The sequence below is a fragment of the Nyctereutes procyonoides genome, unplaced genomic scaffold, assembly GCF_905146905.1.
Source record: "Nyctereutes procyonoides isolate TBG_1078 unplaced genomic scaffold, NYPRO_anot_genome, whole genome shotgun sequence".
Lineage (NCBI taxonomy): Eukaryota > Metazoa > Chordata > Mammalia > Carnivora > Canidae > Nyctereutes > Nyctereutes procyonoides.
In genome coordinates this window covers 45,746,244-45,767,980 of record NW_026575020.1, presented here as the reverse complement: position 1 = coordinate 45,767,980, position 21,737 = coordinate 45,746,244, and the positions used below count along the sequence as shown (strand labels likewise).

At 35.2% G+C, this 21,737-nt stretch overlaps 1 protein-coding gene across 5 annotated transcripts in view; it reads right to left on the bottom strand.

The window, feature by feature from the left end:
• TANC2 (tetratricopeptide repeat, ankyrin repeat and coiled-coil containing 2) overlaps positions 1–21,737 on the bottom strand; it is a 366,267-nt gene that overhangs the window by 116,411 nt on the left and 228,119 nt on the right. For all 5 annotated transcript variants that reach the window (XM_055321616.1, XM_055321584.1, XM_055321595.1 and 2 more), the window contains one exon: positions 13,122–13,385. In XM_055321616.1, the coding sequence (XP_055177591.1) occupies positions 13,122–13,385 (264 nt within the window). The remainder of the gene's footprint in view (positions 1–13,121; positions 13,386–21,737) is intronic.

Sequence of the window (21,737 nt, the reverse complement as noted above, 5' to 3'; positions counted from 1 at the left end):
AAAAGTCTCTGAAAGCTAGTCTAGGGAATTAACCAAGAGAAGGAAGTCAAATGCCACATTACACATCAGCGGGAGAAAGTCTCAGAGGAATAAGAGATAATCGTGACTTCCCCATTCTGAAATTAAAACTATCCAGTATAGATTACTATTTAATCTTTTATTTAAAAACACTGGAGACAATGACTCTTACAGCATTCCCACTGGGAATGTAACAGAGGAATAAGAGATATTCTTGATCTCTGCATTCAGAAACTAAAAAACTATCCAAAAAAGATTACATAATCTTTCATTTAAAACCACTGAAGACAATGACTCTTACACCATTCCCACTGGTACTCTAATGTGGTTCTGTGAATTGGTTCTTTCTTATGTTTATTAGTCCCTCCCGCTTTAATCATAATTTGTGGAAGGAAGGAAGGAAGGAAGGAAGGAAGGAAGGAAGGAAGGAAGGACGGACCCTCAGAATTACTATCCCCGTAGAGCCCTCCTTGGAGATGGGAAATATCAGCATCAGCTGAGCAGAGCCCCTTGCACAGAGATACGAGTTTCAGCTTTGTAGGGTTTTTCCTCCAACCTTCTATGGTTTAATAATTCCAACCTCTTCTTGTTCTATGGGCTCAGAGGTGGTAGCTGCTTCTTGCAGTCCATGATACCTCGGTGTTTTCTTTTTACTTTTTCAGTTCATTTAAACATAGTCAACCATTCTTTCCATATCAGATTTTCTGGTAAAATAACTGTGGTTTTTGTCTCCTGGCTAGCCCCTGACTGATACACCACAGAAAATAACAAGGAGCAATCCTTACATATATGTGATGTTGATAATAAATAAAGTAATAACACAGCAAGAAGATGTGAAAGTTATCTTAATGCTCATCTAGTTCAGAGGTCAGCACTCTAAGGCCTGTAGATGAAATCTGGCCTGATGCCTATTTTTGTAAATGAAGTTTTACTGGAACACAGCCTTCTTGCCTGTTTGTTAAGTATTCATTTACAACAGAGTTGAGTAGTTGTGAGAGAGGCCATATTGGCCTGCAAAGCCTAAAATACTTACCAACTGGCCTTTTAATAAAAAGTTTGTTTATCCCAAACTAGTCAAATCCCTTCATTTTATAGATAAGTACTGTAGAGTGACTTGTCTACAGTGAAACACTCATTTATGGTAGATCCAGGCCTTGAAACCAGCTATCTGGTCTGTTAATCCAGTGAGTGCTATGTATTTGTACTGCACCTCTTACCATTCTTTAAAGCTAACTGGATTTAATTCTTCCTTAAAAGTCTTATTTTTCAGCCCTTCCACATCTTTGTCACTTTCCCTGTTTTTTTATGGCTTCAAAGAGCAGTAATCAAAGCTGGGCAATAAAGACTTTGTAATGCAAACTGAAGGTGCTTGTGTAGTGCAGACTAATAAATCTCTACACTTCAAATATTTCCCACAGTAAGAAACAACAAATTAAAGCTCCAAAATTTATTTTTTAATAAGAAAAATACATATAAGGTACTTTCTAAAGCTGATAAACTGAAGAGTAATATGCAAAGAATTATCAATGACAAGTAGAATCTTCTACTCACATTAAAACAAAATTCAAATGAAACGTTTAATAGTTGAAAGTGTGGTAAGTTTTGGGTTACTGCTACGGCAATATTAACAGTACATTATATAATTTTAAAGCAAGGTTCTCTTATTAAAACTGTTCTATATGCCAATGCACTAAAATAGTTTGATACGTTGTAATAAAAAGAAAATGTATATTTCATTAATAGAGGGTGGAATGATACGGTGGAGGAAAAAAGCTGTGGTTAAGGGGAAAAAGCTCTTTTATCTATATTATATTCATCTATGAATCTTTTAAAGATTAAACTCAGGGAGATCTATACTCTGAGTACAGATCTGAGTAACAGATAATTCATTTAATTTCTCTTTACTGAAAAGACCCGCTGGCAGGTACTACTAGCCGCAGCCTCGGATAGGTTCATCTTCCAATTCAAAGAGCTTCTGGCAGCATTTGTTAATATAAATGTTTAGTGTAAAGTTAACAAACTTTGCTAAATGAATCTTCACCATAGTAATTCCTAGGAAAACAGACATCAACTGTTCTATTGCTTTATTTCACAAAACCAAGAAATGTAGTTGTGTATGTGTGTGTGTGTGTGTGTGTGTGTGTACATGGCAGATCTACAGGGACACACATATTACTACTTCACAGTGGTACTCTTACTGGGAAACTGTCCTGGTAAATTTTTTTGACATAGTTCCATCAAGTTAAATTAATACTAAAATATTTAGTGGGGATCCCTGGGTGGCGCAGCGGTTTAGCGCCTGCCTTTGGCCCGGGCGCGATCCTGGAGACCCGGGATCGAATCCCACGTTGGGCTCCCAGTGCATGGAGCCTGCTTCTCCCTCTGCCTGTGTCTCTGCCTCTCTCTCTCTCTGTGTGTGTGTGACTATCATAAATAAAAAAAAATTAAAATAATAAAAAAATAAAATATTTAGTGAACACTTTCCAGATACAAGCATAGAAGATAATTAGGTAAGTCAAAGTGAACTGAAGAAAGAGGAAAAACAAATCTACAATAAAAAATTTTATGTGAAAAAAATGCTTTAAAAAGTAAACATCTATGTAAAATCTATCTCTAAGTAAAATTTATTTCATTAAAAATTCTTGATTTCAGAGAAGAATGAGGGAAGTGGAAAAAGAGAGCATATATATATATATATTTTTTTTTTGAGATCCAATCAAAAGATTGAAACAGTTGATTCATTTATATATAACATTTAACTGACATACTTTTTTGAAGTCAAAATAACAAATAAGCAGGCAGAAAAAAATCCAGCAGACAACCTTTGGTACAAAACATTCCAGAGGCAACTCTATATTGAGTATGAAACCAGTTTGAATTGTTTCTTCTTATATCATTTGTCACTAGTGCAAAGAGATTTTGGTAGCACAACTGTCGTTCTAGCTGAGCTGAGAAGGGAGTTTGGAATGATGTTATGTTGCTATAGCCTGGGCAAGAAGCCACTCTGCTGTCCTTACACCCTTGATTCATAAAGCCAACATTCTGACTGCTGAAAAGCCCATATTTTATTCTTTATAAAATCCTGATTATAGCTTCTGATTGGATTCATCTAAATCCCTCATGATTCCAATTTTCCATTTACCTGATTCTTAAGATCCTTTTCTTAGGAAAATGAGCAGCTCCAAACTTTAACAAATAGATGGTAAGAGTTTATATTTTAACTGACTACCACTGCTTTTATGTTTTCTTGATAGACTCTTCACATTTTCACACAAAGCATTGAGGACAGCTGCTGCAAGTGAGTATTTCCTGCTTCCACATCCTTCCAATTCCCAGCCAATGTCATTTTATTTTTAAATTTTTTTTTAAAAAAATTTATTTATTCATTCATGAGAGAGAGAGAGAGAGAGACAGAGACACAGGCAGAGACACCAGCTCCATGCAGGGAGCTTGACGTGGGACTCGATCCCGGGTCTCCAGGGATCGCCCTGGGCTGAAGGCGGCACTAAACCACTAAGCCACCAGGGCTGCCCAGCCAATCTCATTTTAAGACATCAAGGATGACCATAGACATCCTACTCTACAATAATTTCTGCTATGCAACTGCAAGTCCACAATGTTCTCTCATTTCTTCCAACACAACAGGCTTAAAAAAAACACGCAAAAAACCCCAAAACCCACACAGTAGTGATTTACATTTTGAAAACAATAAAAGACAGTAGTATTTTTTCATATCTTAGAATTTTAATTTAAAAGTATATATACATCTAACTTTAGACTCAGAAAACTGAGCTACTCCAGGAAAAACTCAAGCCCTGATGGTAGAGACTGCCCAAAATCAGTGTTAATCACTTTATCATTTGAGTTAAAAGTTTTTACTTTCAGTAAATAGCACTACCTTCATATGTGACATAGGTGGAGCTTTTATTTTATTTTTTTTAAAGATTTTATTTATTTATTCATGAGAGACATAGAGAGAGAGAGAGGCAGAGACACAGGTAGAGGGAGAAGCAGGCTCCACACAGGAAGCCTGATGTGGGACTCAATCCCAGGTCTCCAGGATCACACCCTGGGCTGAAAGCAGGCGCCAAACCGCTGAGCCACCCAGGCTGCCCTAGGAGGAGCTTTTAAATGGTACATCTAAGTATAGAGACTTCACTTGTTTGAATCTTTGTTTCTAAAAGTATACAGCTTTTGGATCAATCTAATGGATCAACATATTTATACTTATAATATTCAATCTTCTATTTTAACAGGTAATAAAGAGTATATGGTTGTTTTAAAATTTTCATTAGATATATTTTTTCCATTTATGTTGCAGGTGAATTCACAACTCAGAAAAAAGTTTTAATAAAATCATCATAAACATATGCATATGTACTGACCCCACTTCTTCTAAGTAAAGTGTTATAAAAGTGATTTTTTTAAATCACGGGTCTTATGGAATAACATAAGCAGTTTTATTCTTTAGAGTTCAATGCAGCAAATTAATTTAAATAATTTCTTGACAATTTCCTGGTCCTGTAGCCCTGTAAAGATACTGAGCTCAAGCCAAAACGGGTGATTCTCTTCCACAAGTGGGGAAAAGTCTGTAACATGGCAAGACCATTTAAACAATTATTCCCCCAGAATTTTTGAAGTGATGCAAATGGTATTTTCACCTCATTATTCAACATTATTTCATCTCTAAAATAACTATATTATTCATACTGAGATAAAGTTTATTTTTTTTAAAGATTTTTTTATTTTATTTATTTATAGAGACAGAGAGAGAGAGAGAGGCAGAGACACAGGCAGAGGAAGAAGCAGGCACCACACAGAGAGCCTGACATGGGACTCGATCCTGGGTCTCCAGGATCACACCCCGGGCTGCGGGTGGCGCTAAACAGCTGCGCCACCGGGGCTACCCTGAGATAAAGTTTTAAAAAGAGAAATTTAAGAGCCGGATTTGAACAAGGCCTTTTATAACTGGCATTCACATTATTTCTTCCCTCAGCTATTTATATGCTTAGAATAATTTAATAAGAATAAATAAATACACTGGTTTTTCTCCCCCCTCTATTTTAAGCTATCTTGTGTTTGAAATCCTCAGTTCCTCCTGTTCACCAAGGAGATTCAAGTATTTGATCTTCCCACACTTCCCATACCACTTATATGTGCCCATTAGAAAGCAAAGGAAAATATAAGTACATCTAGAGCTCTATCTAGAGTGGTCTATCTAGAGATCTCTATCTAGAATCTACTAGAAAGGATCCTCCAGAGCTAAGAAAATTTGTTTTAAAAAACAATGTAGATACTTAATCATTTAAACTACCAGAGGTTGTGGTCTTACCAAATATTTACACATTATATAGTTAGCAGGATAATACCCTGCAAAAGTAATTTTATTTCTCTACATTCTGGAAACATTTTCAACCTATAATCTATTAAATTTTGAAGATAACTGAGTCCTCTGGTTTATAGTTCACTTTCCTGCGTCTTTGTGAGGATACTGAAACCATGGTTTCCAGATACAGAAAACAATCCAGTACAAACTATTCCCTGACCTATGACTTACCCTGTAGGCAACACTAGATCTGTTTATATTACATCCAACAAGGAGAAGAAATAATTCTCTGATGAAGTATATGCATACTTTTAAAAAATATATATTTTATTTATTTATTGATGAGAGACACAGAGAGACAGAGAGGCAGAGACACAAGCAGAGGGAGAAGCAGGCTCCATGCAGGGAGCCCGATGGAGGACTCGATCCCGGGACTCCAGGATCACGTCCTGGGCCAAAGGCAGGTGCTAAACCACTGAGCCACCCAGGGATCCTCTATGTTCATACTTTAATACAATTTGTACTACTCCGACAGTCTAAAATCCTATACTCTAGGACAGATCAGGCTTCTTCTTCTTCTTTTTTTTTTTTTAAGATTTATTTGAGCAAAAAGAGAGAGAGAGAGAACACGAGCTGGGGAAGGCGCAGAGGGAGAAGGAGAAGCAAACTACCTGCTGAGCAGGGAGTCAGACAATAGGGTCCATCCCAAGACCCTGGGATCATAACTGGAGCCAGACATTTAACTGACTGAGCCACCCCAGAATCCTGTGATCTATCTGGCTTCTGATGGTACATTTACTTTTTACCTTTTTTTGGAACAAGCATGATCAGTACTACTTAAGAATCTGAAAATCTATGCTAGCCAGAAAAGGCCTATTGTGGTATGACCACTGTGATAAGTGGAAAAATAATCAACAGCATAACAACATAGGCTGTTATCCCTTTTACTTTTTTTAACATGAGGGAGGGGCTGAAGAGGGAAAAGAAGAAGACCGTAGAAAGCATTTAAGTGAGGACAGAAAATATTTTCTAATACTTGAATTTAAAACAAATAAACTCCAATAACAAAGAAAAATAGTTGTTTTGTAATATTTTATATAAAGTGTACTTTCTATTAAAAAGATAGAGAAAAAAATGACACCAAAGCATGATCCAAGAAAAGAAAAATTTGATAAATTGATGTGATCAAAATACATCAATAAGAAAATGAAAAGATAAGCATCAGACTGGAAGAAAATATTTTGCAAACCCATCGTTTGATAAAGCATTGTATCCAGAATACACAACAAATGCTTACAACTCACTAAGACAAACAATCCAACAAAAAAAATGTGCAAAAGGTTTGAAAAGATATTTTACCAAAGAAGATACATGAATAGGCAATACACACACAAAATAAACTCAACACCATCAGTCATTAAGAAAATGCAAATTAGGGAATCCCTGGGTGGCGCAGCGGTTTGGCGCCTGCCTTTGGCCCAGGGCGCGATCCTGGAGACCCGGGATCGAATCCCACGTCGGGCTCCCGGTGCATGGAGCCTGCTTCTCCCTCCGCCTATGTCTCTGCCTCTCTCTCTCTCTCTCTCTCTCTCTCTCTCTCTCTCTCTGTGTGTGGCTATCATAAATAAATAAAAAAATTAAAAAAAAAAAGAAAATGCAAATTAAAACTATAACAAAATAGTATTTCACACCCGCCTGAGGAAGTATAATAAGAGAAAAGACCATAACAAATGGCTGGAAGAATGTGGATAAACAGGAATCCACACATACGTTATGGGTGGGAATGTAAAATCGTGCAGCTACTTTAGAAAACAGGTTGGCAATTTCTTAAAAAATTAAACATAAATTTACCCTATGATGCAGCATTTCTACTCTTAGGTATCTATTCAAGAGAAATGAAGCCATATAACCACTCAAAGACTTGCACATGAATATAGTAGCACTATTCAAAACAGCCAAAAATTGGGAAAAAAATCTAAATGTCCATCAACTGGTGAATGGATAAAATGTGGTATAGGCATACAAAGGAATACTATTTGCAATAAAAAAGAACAAACTGGGACACCTGGGTGGCTCAGTGTTTGAGTGTCAGCCAATGGCACAGGGCACGATCCCAGGGTCCTGAGACTCAGTCTTACATTGGGCTCCCCAGGGGAGCCTGCTTCTCCTACTCCCTCTGCCTCCGTGTGTCTCTTATGAATAAATAAATAAAATCCTTAAAAAAAAAAGGAACAAATTTCTGATACATACTATGTCATAAATGAATCTCAGAAACATTATGCTAAGTGAAAGAAGCCAGACACAAGACACCACGGATTGTATGACTCCATTTATATGAAATGTCCAGAAAAAGTCTACAGAGATAGAAAATAGACCAGTGGTTGCCTGGGGCTGGGAGTGGGAATGGAATTAGTATTAAATAGACATGAGGACCATGTCATCATGACATGATCTTATTGGGATGATGAAATGTTCCAAAAGTGATTTATGGCAAAGACTGCATAACTTAGTAAATATGCTATAAATTACTAAATTGGGTGGATTATATAAAAAGGGGTGAATTTTATGATATGTAAAATATAATTCAAAATAATTGTTTTTTTAAAAAAGGATAAAGTCACACAGAGACTGCTGCTTCAGGACTTTACCTAGGCTAACACTGAACTAATTAGAATCATTTCTGGCCAGTTTGGGTATTAATCCTAGGTTTATGTTCTCAATAAATGGAACACTTTAATTGTCCATTTGCTGACATACTGGCTTTCTCCTCTCCTCTCCTCTCCTCTCCTCTCCTCTCCTCTCCTCTCCTCTCCTCTCCTCTCCTCTCCTCTTTTCTCTTTTCTCTTTTCTCTTTTCTCTCTCTTGAGGGAGGAGGGGAGGAGAAAGAATCCTAAGTAGGCTCCACATCCAGTGCAGAGCCCAATGTAGGGTTTGATTTCACAACCCTGAGATCATTACCTGAGCCGAAGTCAAGAGTCTGACACTTAATAGACTAAGCCACCCAGGTGCCTCCTAGGTTATTTTTAATCAACACTAAAAATAGGTATTTCTTCAAAGATCTAGTTATCACCAAGAACCACTATTTCTAAACTAAAGGGGAAATTCTTCTAGAAAGACAGAAGCCTAAATACTTTATACATTTTTTAAATTGAGGTATGATTTATATACCTTATGTATATAAATCTTAAGTGTATAGCTCAATAAATGTTTATAAATATACACACCCATGCAACCACTGTTCAATCAAGATACAGAAGGCTTCCTTGATATTCCCACCAAAGGTAACATTACTTTTAGTACTATCACCTTAGAAATTACATAGTTTTTGTATGATTTTTTATACTTTATAGAAATATACATATTCCATATAGTATGCCCTCCCCATGATGTTGTCTATAGCAGTAGTACATTCTTTTTCACTGTTGGATACAATTTATTAAGCCAGTCTACTGTTGATGGACAATTTGGATGATTTTCAGCTTTTGGGTTATTATAAATAAAATGGATATGAACACTCCTATATTTATTTATATTTATTTTATTAGTTTTTGGTGAATATAAGGACTTCTTTTTTTCAGTAGACTCCATGCTCAACACAGGGCCTGAACTCATGACCTGAGGCCAAGAGTCATATGCTCTACCAACTGAGCCAGGCAGGCACCCCAGAATGATGTATTTTTGATGGCCATTCTATGCAGGAGTGGAATTGACAGGTTTTAGGTAACATGCATATATAGTTTTATACACCTTTAATAGATCTTGCCAAGCACCTTTACAAAGTGCTAGTACCAGTTTATTATTATACTCCCATTAACAAAGTCTAACAACTTTAATTGCATCACATCCTCACTAACACTTGTCATTCCGTTTAATTTTGTGGGTATGGGTATAGTGGTATCTCACTGCCACAAAATGGGAAGGTCCAATATTTTATTCTACTTCTAACACACCTGGATGGTGGAAGAAGACATGAAACATCTAAGATGAATGAGATTTCATTACTCAGAAGAATAGCAAAAGCCACAGTATCAACACTGGTGGCACTCTTCTGAGGCCCAGTTCCCACAGGGCAATACAAGAAGTGGGTGATAGTGGCATATGCAGATAGATGCACTGTGCCTATAAACTAGTTTGTGTTTTCTAGGAATTTATATACATGGGATCATATACTATATACTCCTTTTAATCTGACTTCTTTCACTCAATGGAACCGTTCTGAGATTTGTATGTGTTGCTGCAGTATCAATAGTTCATTTCTTTTTACTGCTAGGTAGTACCCATTGTAAGGATATGCTCTAATTTGTTTATCCACTCAGCAGCTAATTATCATTTGGGATGTTCACAGTTTTGAGCTATTAACAAATAAAGCTATACATCTTTGTAAGAATATATACTTTCCTTTCTATAAATCCTGATTTTTTGACCTCACATGTCTCTTACATATATTATAACTATATAGGTATATATTATGTATTACATATGTAATATGGATATTATATGTATGATACATATTTTAAAGATTCTTAAGTAATAACCTTTGGAGAGGGAAACTAGGCAGAGAAGGGAGTGGTTTTTCCTTTTTCTTCTGTATTTTTGTTTGAATTTGGATATTTTACTTATATACATACTATGTAACATATATGAATCTTTAATTCCTAGAATATGTCAGCATGAACCACTAGGCAAGGAAACTATGGCTCTTTCTTTTTTTTAAGATTTTATTTATTTATTCATGAGAGACACAGAGAGAGGGGCGGGGGGCATAGACACAGGCAGAGGAAGAAGCAGGCTTCATGCAGGGAGTCTGATACGGGACTCGATCCCGGTACTCTGGGATCATGCCCTGGGCCTAAGGCAGGTGCTCAACCACTGAGCCACCTGGGCATCCCTGTGGCTCATTCTTGTTTTGTTTCCTTCTTGTATTTCTAACTTAAAAAAACTCTAATATATGTTATTTTTTAAGGCAAAAAAGAAGAAAATCTCCCAAGCCATTTTCTCAACTCTACAAAATACCTGGCAATTCACTCCCTATAATTCTGCACATTACCACAAGCTGTTGACAAACTATTATCTCTAACTCCAGGCTCTCCTCTTTCTCCTAAATGGATGGGTATATAATAGCCATTTTTCTAAACTGCAAATTTGATAATACAGCACCTGCTTATACTGACTAGCAACAAAAAACCCTCAATACTTAACATCAGAGCACTTAAGCTCCTTGGTATCACCTTTGGCATCACTTTTCACTATTCCTTCACTATACCCAGGTTCTGGTCATGCTGAAATGCCAATAATGTGCCAAGTTCTTTAACTTCTTTGTGCCTTCCTCTTTTTTCTGTCTTTCTTGTGACTTCTCACTCATCCTTTTCTGTGATATCTTCTATTCCTCTCTACCCTCTCCCCCACCTTTTTATGAGATTATTTATTTAACTTATTTACTTAAGAAAGAAAGAGAGTGTGAGCTCTGGGGAGAGGCAAAGGGAGAGGGAGAAGCAGACTCCCCACTGAGCAGGAGCCTGATGTGGGGTTTGATCATGACCTGTGGGGAATGCAGACACTTAACTGAGCCACCCAGGTGCCCTGTCCTCTCCCCTTTGCACTCAGATGCTTCCATCCTCTGTGTTCCTATGGTACTTTGTAAATTACTGTGTTATAGCAGTTATCACATTGTAGCTGACTAATCTACAAAAACAACAATGGATGTCAATTAGAATTCCATCCTGTAATTCTCCATAAAATTCCTATCTTACTACTTGCTGGAATTAGTGTCCCAAAGAATACCCAAAAAGTTACTGAAGTCTAAGTGTAGCCACAAATATACTGATGCCTATGAGTGGTAGAGTTGTTAAATGGCAGTTAGCAAAAATACACCACAAAGATAGTTTAGAAGCCCCCCCAAATTCACAGATTGGATTACAATTCCCTGAAAACTGACCATGATTTAAAATATTTTATTAAGTAACTAGAATATCAGCTCTTACAAAATAAGATTCTAAATAAACAAAAATCTTACAATCCACACAAAAGAAAGGAGGTACTCTTTACCTGCTAAAATGTTACGTCCTTTGTAAAGTTTTTTAAAAAAAACATTTCAAATGGTATTTTTTACCTGGTGATTAAAATATCTGGTATAGAAAGGTGGGTTCTAGTCTCTGCAATAGAGCTATGAAGTCAATTTCTTTTAAATGTATTAGAAAAATAATTGGTAACTCAGTGATACTTCTGACAGTTGCCTTGTGCTAATTTCTAGAAGGCAATAGTGTTAGAAAACTTCAGAGAAAGTAAGGGAAGGATAATATTTGGCTAATTAGTCCTGGACAAGCCTTTGTACACAATAAGTTTAGTATCTGCAGAGGGTAGAATAATGAATCTACAGATATTTATGCTCAAGGAGAGCAAAGTATTTTATAATCTCTCTATTTTATAATCTCTCCAGTAAACTAAAAAAAGAGGACAAGAGAAGCTTATACTTCTGACTCCTACTAGGTGTTCAGTGCCATTCTCAAATAACAGAGTCAAAAATTCTCTTAGAAATCACTGCAGCTTAGTTAAGAAGTACACTGGGATGTACCATTAAGGCTGGTGGCTGTATTTCCCAAATTTTATGCAGGCAAGGATTTAAATGCTTCTCTTCTGGAAAGACTGTATTTGTTTAGTACTTTTCTAAGTTATAGCATTCTAGGATTCTAATATGACATCAGTGGGGATCAATATATTCCAAAGAATCTAAGAAAGAAAAGTTCCTGGCACTATATAAAAGTGAATAATCTTGAAAACTTAGTATTAAAATTGCCTATGGTTATCCATCTTCCAGATGAGCCATAATTATATTACTCCATGTGATGACTGATGCTGATGGCCTCCCAGAGGATGGAACAAAGAGTAATGTTTTAGAAAAGGTACAAAAAGGCAAGAAGCATCACACTATCATCTACATAACATAAATCATTACACTTAGGAAATAAGAGCTTCTAACTACAAAAAGTATTTTATTACCTGGTGTAGGACAAACTTTATAGGCATTCATCAGACAAGTAAGAAAGACAAACATAACTATGATTTTGTAGTAGAGACAAAGTCTAGATGGTATGGCATTCTGAAAATGCCAGAATGCCAAACTATTCTGCAAAAGTTCCTGGTCTGAATTATTAAGTAGCAACTTAGCTGTATAAAAAAATATCCTTTGACATCAGTTCTGAATAGCTGCTAAAGAATATTGACTCCATACTCCTTTATGATTTTATGACTGAAACTGCTAGGAGTGTCTGAGTTATTCTTTAGTAATAACTGGTACCTGGTGATTCTTCAATGATAAGATGACCAGGGTATTGTGAAAATATTGAGCTCTTGGATTGGAAGTTGAATTCTTGCCTGCCTGTCACTTCCTCAAACTATGGATGATGATTTCTGATAATACAACTTCTACTGAAATATACTTCAATTTAATAATTTTTTTAAACTGATGTTTTTAAAAACCTCAAATTGAAATCTTTTCAAAGGTTTCAGATGTGAAAAATACTTTTAGAAATTCAACAATATACTTTATAGGTTTTACTTCTGATTTCATGCATGCTGTTACACATTTTGGGAACAGAACTAAACAACCACTTGAACATGAGCCATCCCCCAGGTTCAGAAAGATATACACATACATATTACCGAAACACAAAAGAATAGCTTAGTCAAAGAACACAAATGGAAAATTCTATTAAAGCAGAATTTACTTTCATTTAAGTATATATGCCAGTAAAATGGTCAATTTTTTCAAAAATCTTACCTGCTACTGAATTTGGTCGTGGCATAAGATACAGAGGAATAGACTGTACTGATTGTGATAAAACTGATTCCAAATTCCTCTCTGGGATCTTATTCAGACTATAGGTGGAAGCCGTCATGTTTTCATCTACTCGATACAAACAGGAATCCATGCTGGATTTTTGAGATTGCCAAGGTTTTAGGTTTCCTCCAGATCCTAATTCTTTACTGCTTTCCCCAACATATTTTGTGCGTTCTACGTTTTCAGAATAGCTTGTCAAGGTAGCTGAAAGACAGAGTAAAACAAGTTAAAAAAAAACCTAAATACCTACAGATTAAGCTGTTTACTACTATCCAAAATCATAAATATCTAGTAAGAGTAGTAGCAATATTATTTTTAAAAAATTATTCATGATCATTTTATCTCTATCATGAAGTTTAAATAACTGAAAGCAAAATTTAACTATCTCTTACATATTTTCTCTCATATCTCTCCTATTTTTACTTTAATAACTCTATTTAAATGAAACTAAATACATTCAGACATCAGTGCTAAAAGATCTACAGCTAGGGCCTATCAATGCTAAAAATTTCAGAATTTCATCAAAAAGGGATTGTTGGAGAGCTCCCAAAGTCTCAAAAAGATCTTTATACTCTTTTAACCCATATTTTCCCTCATTTAAATTTATTTCCAGGCCCCTTATATGTAATTAAGAATTAGAAAAAACAAATGGTCCCTAAGTAGATGTTAATATAGGAGAAATAATCTGTCCAAATAAGGAGACAGTACAGGGCCTTCTTGAACAGGAAGCCTCTGCAGTTCTAGCTCTATGTTCCTTAATGAAATCAAACAAAAATTGAAAGGGCTTCTAGAATTTTATCTAGTCTTACCACTAATTATAAACAGGACTTCTAAACAAAAATTTTCATCAGCCATAGAAATGCAAGGATTAAAAACATTAAAATCAAGATTATAAAAATCTTAGCAATAATTCTAAGAATAAAAGAGGTCATCTCAGGAAAGCTTTTAATATGTTAGTGCATATTCTCTTCTTACATTTTCAATGTACCTGTTGTGAAAAGAAGAAACCTAAGTTTATTGGGTACTTTCCATGATTCCTTTTAGTGAGGTTTTCTCTTTGGAAATTTAAATGGAGTTCTGGACTTGGTAGTAATAAGGAGAAAATATGAGTTATAAAGGAAGAAACCCTGGTTGCCTTCAAGCTTTGTTGCTCTTTACGGTAATAAGTTTTCCTTGCATCTGAGAATTAACTGCTACAAACTAGTCTCTGTATCCTGATAGTAAGGGAGTCTGGTTTTATGGCAACACCTCCCTGTCAATTCTGTCAGAGGGGGCAGTCACTGTTACACTTCTCAAAGATGACAGTGCTCCCCACTCATACCAACTTGTGACACATCCTTTTTTTTTTTTTTTAAGATTTATTAATTTATTTGAGAGAGGGGAGGGGAAGGAGGAGAGGGGGCAGAGAGGAGGGGAGGAAGAAAGGGAGAGGGAGAATCCTCAAGTAGACTCCTGCTAAGCATGGGGCCCAATGCAGGGCTTGACCCCAGGACCCTGAGATCATGACCTGAGCTGAAATCAAGAGTTGACACTCAATCAACGAGCCACCCCGGAGCCTCAACACATCCTTTTTATATATTGTCCCTGTTATCTTTTTTATACATTGCTGGATTCAATGTTAGAATTTTGTTAGGACTTTTATGTCTATGTTCATGAGAGACACTGGTCTGTGGCTTGCTTTTTTATATAATTTCTTTGTCTGATTTGGTCTTAAGGTAATATTGGCCTCCCTCATTAATTGTTCTTTTAACTTCAACCTCCTGGAGCAGTTTGTGGGAAAATGGTATTATTTCTTCCTTAAATTGTGATAGAATTTACCTGTGAAGGCATTTGGACTAAGTTTACCTTGTGGGAAAGTTTTAAACAACAAATTCAATTCATTTTTAACAGCTAGAAAGCTCTTTAGGTTCTTCTCAAATGATCCTTGGTCATTTGTTATTTCCAGGATTTGTCCACTTCATCTAAACAGTTAAATTTATTGGCATAAAGTTGTTCGTGACATTGCATTACCCTTTGTTTGTGGGGTCTGTAGTGACGTCCCCTATTTCATTCCTGATATTGATAATTTATATCTCTTTTTTTTCCTGGTTAATATGACTAGAGGTTTATCAATGTTTTTTTTTTCAAAGAACCAGCTTTTAGTTTCATTGATATCTGTTCATTATTTCCTATTTTGTTTACTTTGATTTGAAGTTCTTTTTCTTCTTTAAGTAGAACTAGTTTGCTAATTAAATAACTTCCTTCTTTTCTAAAATAAGCATCTAATGCTATAAATTTCCTCCTGAGCACTTCTTTATTGCATTCTAAAATTTCTGATGTTTTGTTTTCATTATCATTCAATTAAAAATATTTTAAAATTTCACAAAATATTGTGATTTTTTTGACCTGTGTTATTTAAAAATGTGTTTAATTTCTAAGCATTATTGAAAATTCCCAATATTTTTCTATTATTGGTTTCTAGTTTAAACACAGTGTAGTCAGAGAACACAGTTTGTAATGGTTTAGGTCCATTTATCTTTACTGAGACTTGTTTAATGAACTAGAATATGGTCTCTTGGTGAATCTTCTTTCTGTGTATAGCTAAAAAGAATCTGAACAATGCTATTGTTAGGTGGACTGTCCTATAAAAAATAATTATGTCAAATTGGTTGATAGAATTGTTTAGGTCTTATACGTGCAAACTGATTTCCTACTTGTTCTTTCAACCACTGAGAGATAAGAGTTAAATATCTCTGTTTCTGCCATTTTGAAGCTAGATTTCTGCCACTTTGAAGCTTCGTTATTCAGCACATAAACATTTAGGATCATTATTTCCTCTTGATGAAATGATCCATTTAGCACTATGAAATGATTTTCCTTGATAGGTCATCACTGTTTGCTCTGAAATCTATTTTGATATTCTTTGTTCTGAAATGGGTGAAGGAAGGAGATGACGAACATACATGATGGCCTTAGAACCAGCAGGAGCAGCAGGGAGTTAATTTTCACTTACTAACCCTTTCTAAGTCTTTTTGGGAGACTGCAACTAGTCATCCTCTTGAAGAACTGGATTTGGATCTCTCCTCTCAGAAAAGAATTGAGAGTATCACAATATTATGTTCCCAAGTGAGACTAGATGCCAAAAGAGAATACTAATGATCGATATATGTAGTGCAAGGGATAAACTGGATTTGCCACTCTAAATTACTCACCTGCCTGTTGTCTGGCTACATTGACTCTAGCAAGGTGAGGACTATTCCCATGGGTTGGAGCTGAGCTCCTGTTATTAACATCCTGCTCCAGACTGAAGGGTTGCCTATAATGGCTATTCCTGGCCCTTTGGGATAATCATGGGCACAAGCCAACATCTGTCTTGTATATTGCCCTATAGCCTCTCTCCTCTGACCCTAGACTTCCTGGTTGCCACTGAGACATATGAGATACAGCAGAGCTATTGGATCCATGCACTTGTAAGAGTGGGGGAAATAGTATCGTATTAGGGCTAACATACCAATGTAAGAAGGGAACTAGCAGTAATATCACTTTCTAATTCCCCCTTCCACAGTTCAGAAATGTATGATCTCTCTGAAGACTTTCAGTAGAATCAGGCAATCACCTTTGCCAGCTCTGTAATTCCTTTCCTTATATTTGCTTCTCCTCCTTTTCTGCCTTACTCCTCTTTCATTCATATAGTGTTAGCACATAACTTTTAGTCTCAGGCTCTATTTTCTAAGAAATCTACACTAGGGAAGACTTATTGATTAAAATGTTGGAACTATAGGATATTCTTTTTTTTTTATAAATTTTTATTTATTTATGATAGAGAGAGAGAGAGAGAGAGAGAGAGAGGCAGAGACACAGGCAGAGGGAGAAGCAGGCTCCATGCACCGGGAGCCCGATGTGGGATTTGATCCCGGGTCTCCAGGATTGCGCCCTGGGTCAAAGGCAAGCGCCAAACCGCTGCGCCACCCAGGGATCCCACTATAGGATATTCTTAAAGCTCATCCAAGTGTTCAAGTCTGTTAAGATACTACGTTATTTCAATATACAGCCAAAACTACTCACTTTAAAAATTCATTTTACATATACAGACTTTCAGTCATGAGTAGCCCAATAGTTACTAACTTTTTTTTGCCACCAAACATAATGTTGTACCTTCTCCAATGAGATTATTATGGATTCTACAGTAATATTTTATAATTTCTAAATGTGTTCAGTGATAATGTATTTGTATTATGTATGCATGTACCTGTGTGTGTTCTTTAAAAATAGATGTATGCTACGTATGTATCCTAATTTCTGAAAATTGTCTCATTAATTTATAAAATATAAACTTTTTTTCAGTAAAATTTGACTGAAATAATATTTCATTTGGTGTAATAAAGATGTGGTGATTCAGCTGGCTTTATAATTCTTGCAAGAAGCTTAGAGTTCACACAACTGCTATGGTCAGTATGCTGAATCAATCCAGAGAATGAAAACTGTTTCCCAGAGGACTTGTCTACGTGTAAAATGTCTGTTATTTAACCCCTTACCTTTTATATTTTTTGTGTGTTGTGTTCAACAGAAGTTTTCATTATTAAGTCCCTAATCAGATTTGGCTAAGATGTACCTGTATCTATGTGGTCTTAGCCTGATATATATCCCAGAAATATACCCTTTTACTCCAGATAAACCGTGAGCATATTCAGTACACCTTTACAGGTCTGAGAAAGTAGCAATGGGATTCACTATTTTAAGTATCTCAAGTAATTTATAAATAATATGTAGCTAGTTAAAACTGGTAGCTAGTTAAAACATCAAACTCCTGTAAACATAGCTAAATTATAACAAGGATGACAATAATAGTTATCTCATTTAAACAGAAGCTTTGGCAGAGATGCATGTTTGATAAATTAAACATGAGAAACTGATAATTAAAAAAGTGATGCTGAAAAATTTTTCAAAACTATAGAATCTATCAACAAAAATTATGAAAGTCCTAATCAGTGGTAGAAAGATTAGAGAAACTATGAGTTAATATGTGGTACATAAAGATGGAATTATTCAGTGGCCTAAGGATCCTACTTTAGTTTTTTCTGGTGCACAATGGTCTACAATCATGGGGGCACAAAAAGTAAAAATAGACAACTCACACAAAATACCAGAAATAAAATTCTCTAGGTAACTATTCCCACTTACAAATTTTGTACACTTTTGCTTCATTGATGCTTTTCACTGAACTTGGTGGCTTTTGGCTAATTCCATTCAATAAATTTTTACTGAGCAACTAATATGTATCAGGCTATAGGAACAAGATAGGTCCTAAATCCTTAATCCTAGAAGAAGGACAATTTTGTGGCAAAAGAGATCATACACAGAAAAATGAATCGCAAAATGAAATGTTATTTTTAATAACAACAGGCTAATGTCTGTATATTTTTCAACTTTATAAATGCATCCTATTTTATTCAACCATTCCTCTATAGTGAGACCCTATATAATTTAAGGTCATCAAGGTAACTGAAGCATCAGAGAAAGCAGTAATATTTTCATGCATGTGGTTACTTAAAGTTTCAAAAGCCCAAAGCCCATGCATGCAGTCTATGTGCCAGATAAGCTGGCCTAGATTAATTAAGCACTCATATGTGTGAAGTTTCTATAAATGAAGTTGGACACAGTTCCTCACTGAAATATATACATATTTGTTTCCCTAATCTATCATTATTTCTAATAATTACCAAGTGGAACAGGGAGAAAATATTGAGTCTCAAGTACCTGAAGAGATTTTTCTGAGACCTTCTCCATTTTGCTTCTTTGATATAGAAAAAAAAACATTGCTGCCTTAGTATAAAGAACTGTTTATGTGACATGTCTGTTCATACTGCCACACAGGCCAGGAGGAGATAATGTGAGGAAGAAGGAATCACAGGTGTATACACAGGCTTATTGTGAATAAAATTAACTTTATATCTTTCTAAACCAATTTTAGCAAGGTGTAATTTACATACTATAAAATGGACCCACTGTAAATGCACAATTCAATAATTTTTAGTAAATTTATAGATCAGTGCAATCATTACTACAATTCAGTTTTAGAATGTTTCCATAACCCCTAGAAGATTCTTCATGCTGTTTGCAGTTAATTTCTGTTCTCATCCCAGTACCAGGCTGGAATTTCATAGAAACAGAATCACAGAGTATGTAGTCCTTATGTTTGAGTCCAATGCATTCTGTAGCATTTATTAATAATTTCTTCCTCTTTATTGCCTAAATAGTATTCCACTGTACAGACAGTCCACATTTTGTACTTCCATTTGTCAAGTGACAGACGTTTGGACTGTTCCCAGTTTTGGGCTATTATGAATAATGCTTCTTTCTGAGACATATTTTCATTTCTCTTGGATCTATTCCAAAGAGTGGGATCTGCTAGGTCATATTGTAATTTTCTGTTTACTTCATAAACATAAAAGTAACACATGAGGGTAATACATGAAAGTTCTAGTTTTTCCACACCTTTGCCAATACTTGGTACTTTTTTAAAAAACAGCCATTCTAGTAGGTGAGTGGTATTGTCTCATTATGGTTTTAATTTGCACTTTACTAATGACTGATGATATTGAGGATCTTTTTCTCTGCTTATTAGTTATACAATGTATCCTGTTTGGTGAAATGTCTATCCACTGTCTTTTGTACATTCTAAAATAGGATTATTTGCAAACAGAAAGTGGAATCAGACCTATAAATACAGAGAACAAACTGATGGTTGCCAGAGGAAGGGAAGGGGGATGAGAAAAGGGGAGAGAGAGATACAGGTTTCCAGTTATGGACTGAATAAGTCCTGGGGATGAAACGTACTGCACAGAGAATAACTGTCAATGATAATTGTGTATGTGTATGGTGTAGCAGTGTACAGTGACAGTGTATGTTAACAGATGACTGCTACACTTGCAGTGAGCACAGTATAAGGTATACAGGTATTGAATCACCACACCGTTTACTTAAAACTAATGTAACATTGTGTGTCAGCTATACTAAAATTTCTTTTCAAATATATAAAAATAAAATTGGTCTGTCTTCTATATTTTAAAATTAATAGGAATAATTTTTATCTTGACTTATTACTGTACTTTTGTTGACAGAGACTAAATTTTTAATACCATATAATAGTTCTAGGTCATCTGTCCTGAGACAGAATTATTTTAGAACTATGCATTGTTCTGTAATAATTAGGGCCAGGGGTTTTGAAGTCATACAGACCTGAACTTTAATCTCAGCTTTGCCTCCTACTGTCTATATGACTTGAGACTAATTATTTTTGAATCTCAGTTTTTTTAATTCAAAGAAAGATTATTACATTATTATATAAGACAGAGTTATTTTACAACTGGACTGGTCCAGCCCTATGCTTATCTCTGGGGTTGCCAGTCTAGTACTGATTCTTTTTACTTACTAATGTGAAACATTAGGAAAACATCATCACAAACAACAAGCATAGTCACAGATACTCCATCTTTGTAGGTGTTAAGTGATATAAGACTATAGGATATAAGACCAAATTTGGCAATAAATTCAGGACTTAAAAACATTCTGAGATATGATTAAAAGAAATAATAATTTGATTAAAAGAAACTAAAAGAATTATACCATTCTAGAAAGAACTGTGACCTCCAGATAAACAAAAGGAGAAACAAAATGGACCCATGCTTAAGTTCATTTTGCTATATAAACCATACCAAAAAGGAATTGTTAAAATTTAACATGAAAAAGGAATAGTATAGAAAAATAATATATATCTCACGAAGGTTAAATTATTAAGATTTTTGCTTGAAGCTATATCTATATATATGTGGTATTATCAACTAGGCACATACATAAGACCATTATACTACTAGAGTTATACCAATAAAATAAAAAGGGAGAGTCACAGATATAGAATTACCATACAAATACCTGACAACTGTGTTGGTGACATTTCACCACATATTTAAGAAGGGATGTAAATTTGGAGAGGGAAGCTATGATTGGAACAGAGAATGCTTTCTGTGGTAGAAATTAACTCATCTCTGGAGTGAATCCAGACTACATAGAATAACATAAGTTACAGTTATTTAAAATCTTAGAACCCTAGAGAGGAACTTTTTACATTTATAAACTTAAAAATTCAGGAAGTGTGCATTTCTAGTATTCTGATTCTTATAACTATGATTCTACATATTTTGGTATGCTGTATGAGTGATATAGTCAGGCACATGAATTGCTAAAATTCTGATAACTATAAGTGGAAAATGCAGTGCATCATAAAGGATCACACTCAACTGACCTATAAAGGACTTTTAAATGCATAAATTAAAACATTTAATAACTTTTGTGGATGTTGTTAACAGGGCAGGATTTAAAAACAGAGCACTGATAAGAGACCATCTTGGAAGTTTTTCTTTGAAATAATGAAAGCAATACGTAATTTGGAAAAGCAGATGTTTGTATAATAAGAGGGGAAAATACTTAAAGAAAGCACATTTAATAATTAAGGCAGGTCAATTGTGAGATTTCCAATAACAGTATCTTCAACTATTATTACTTATGTCATATTCAATT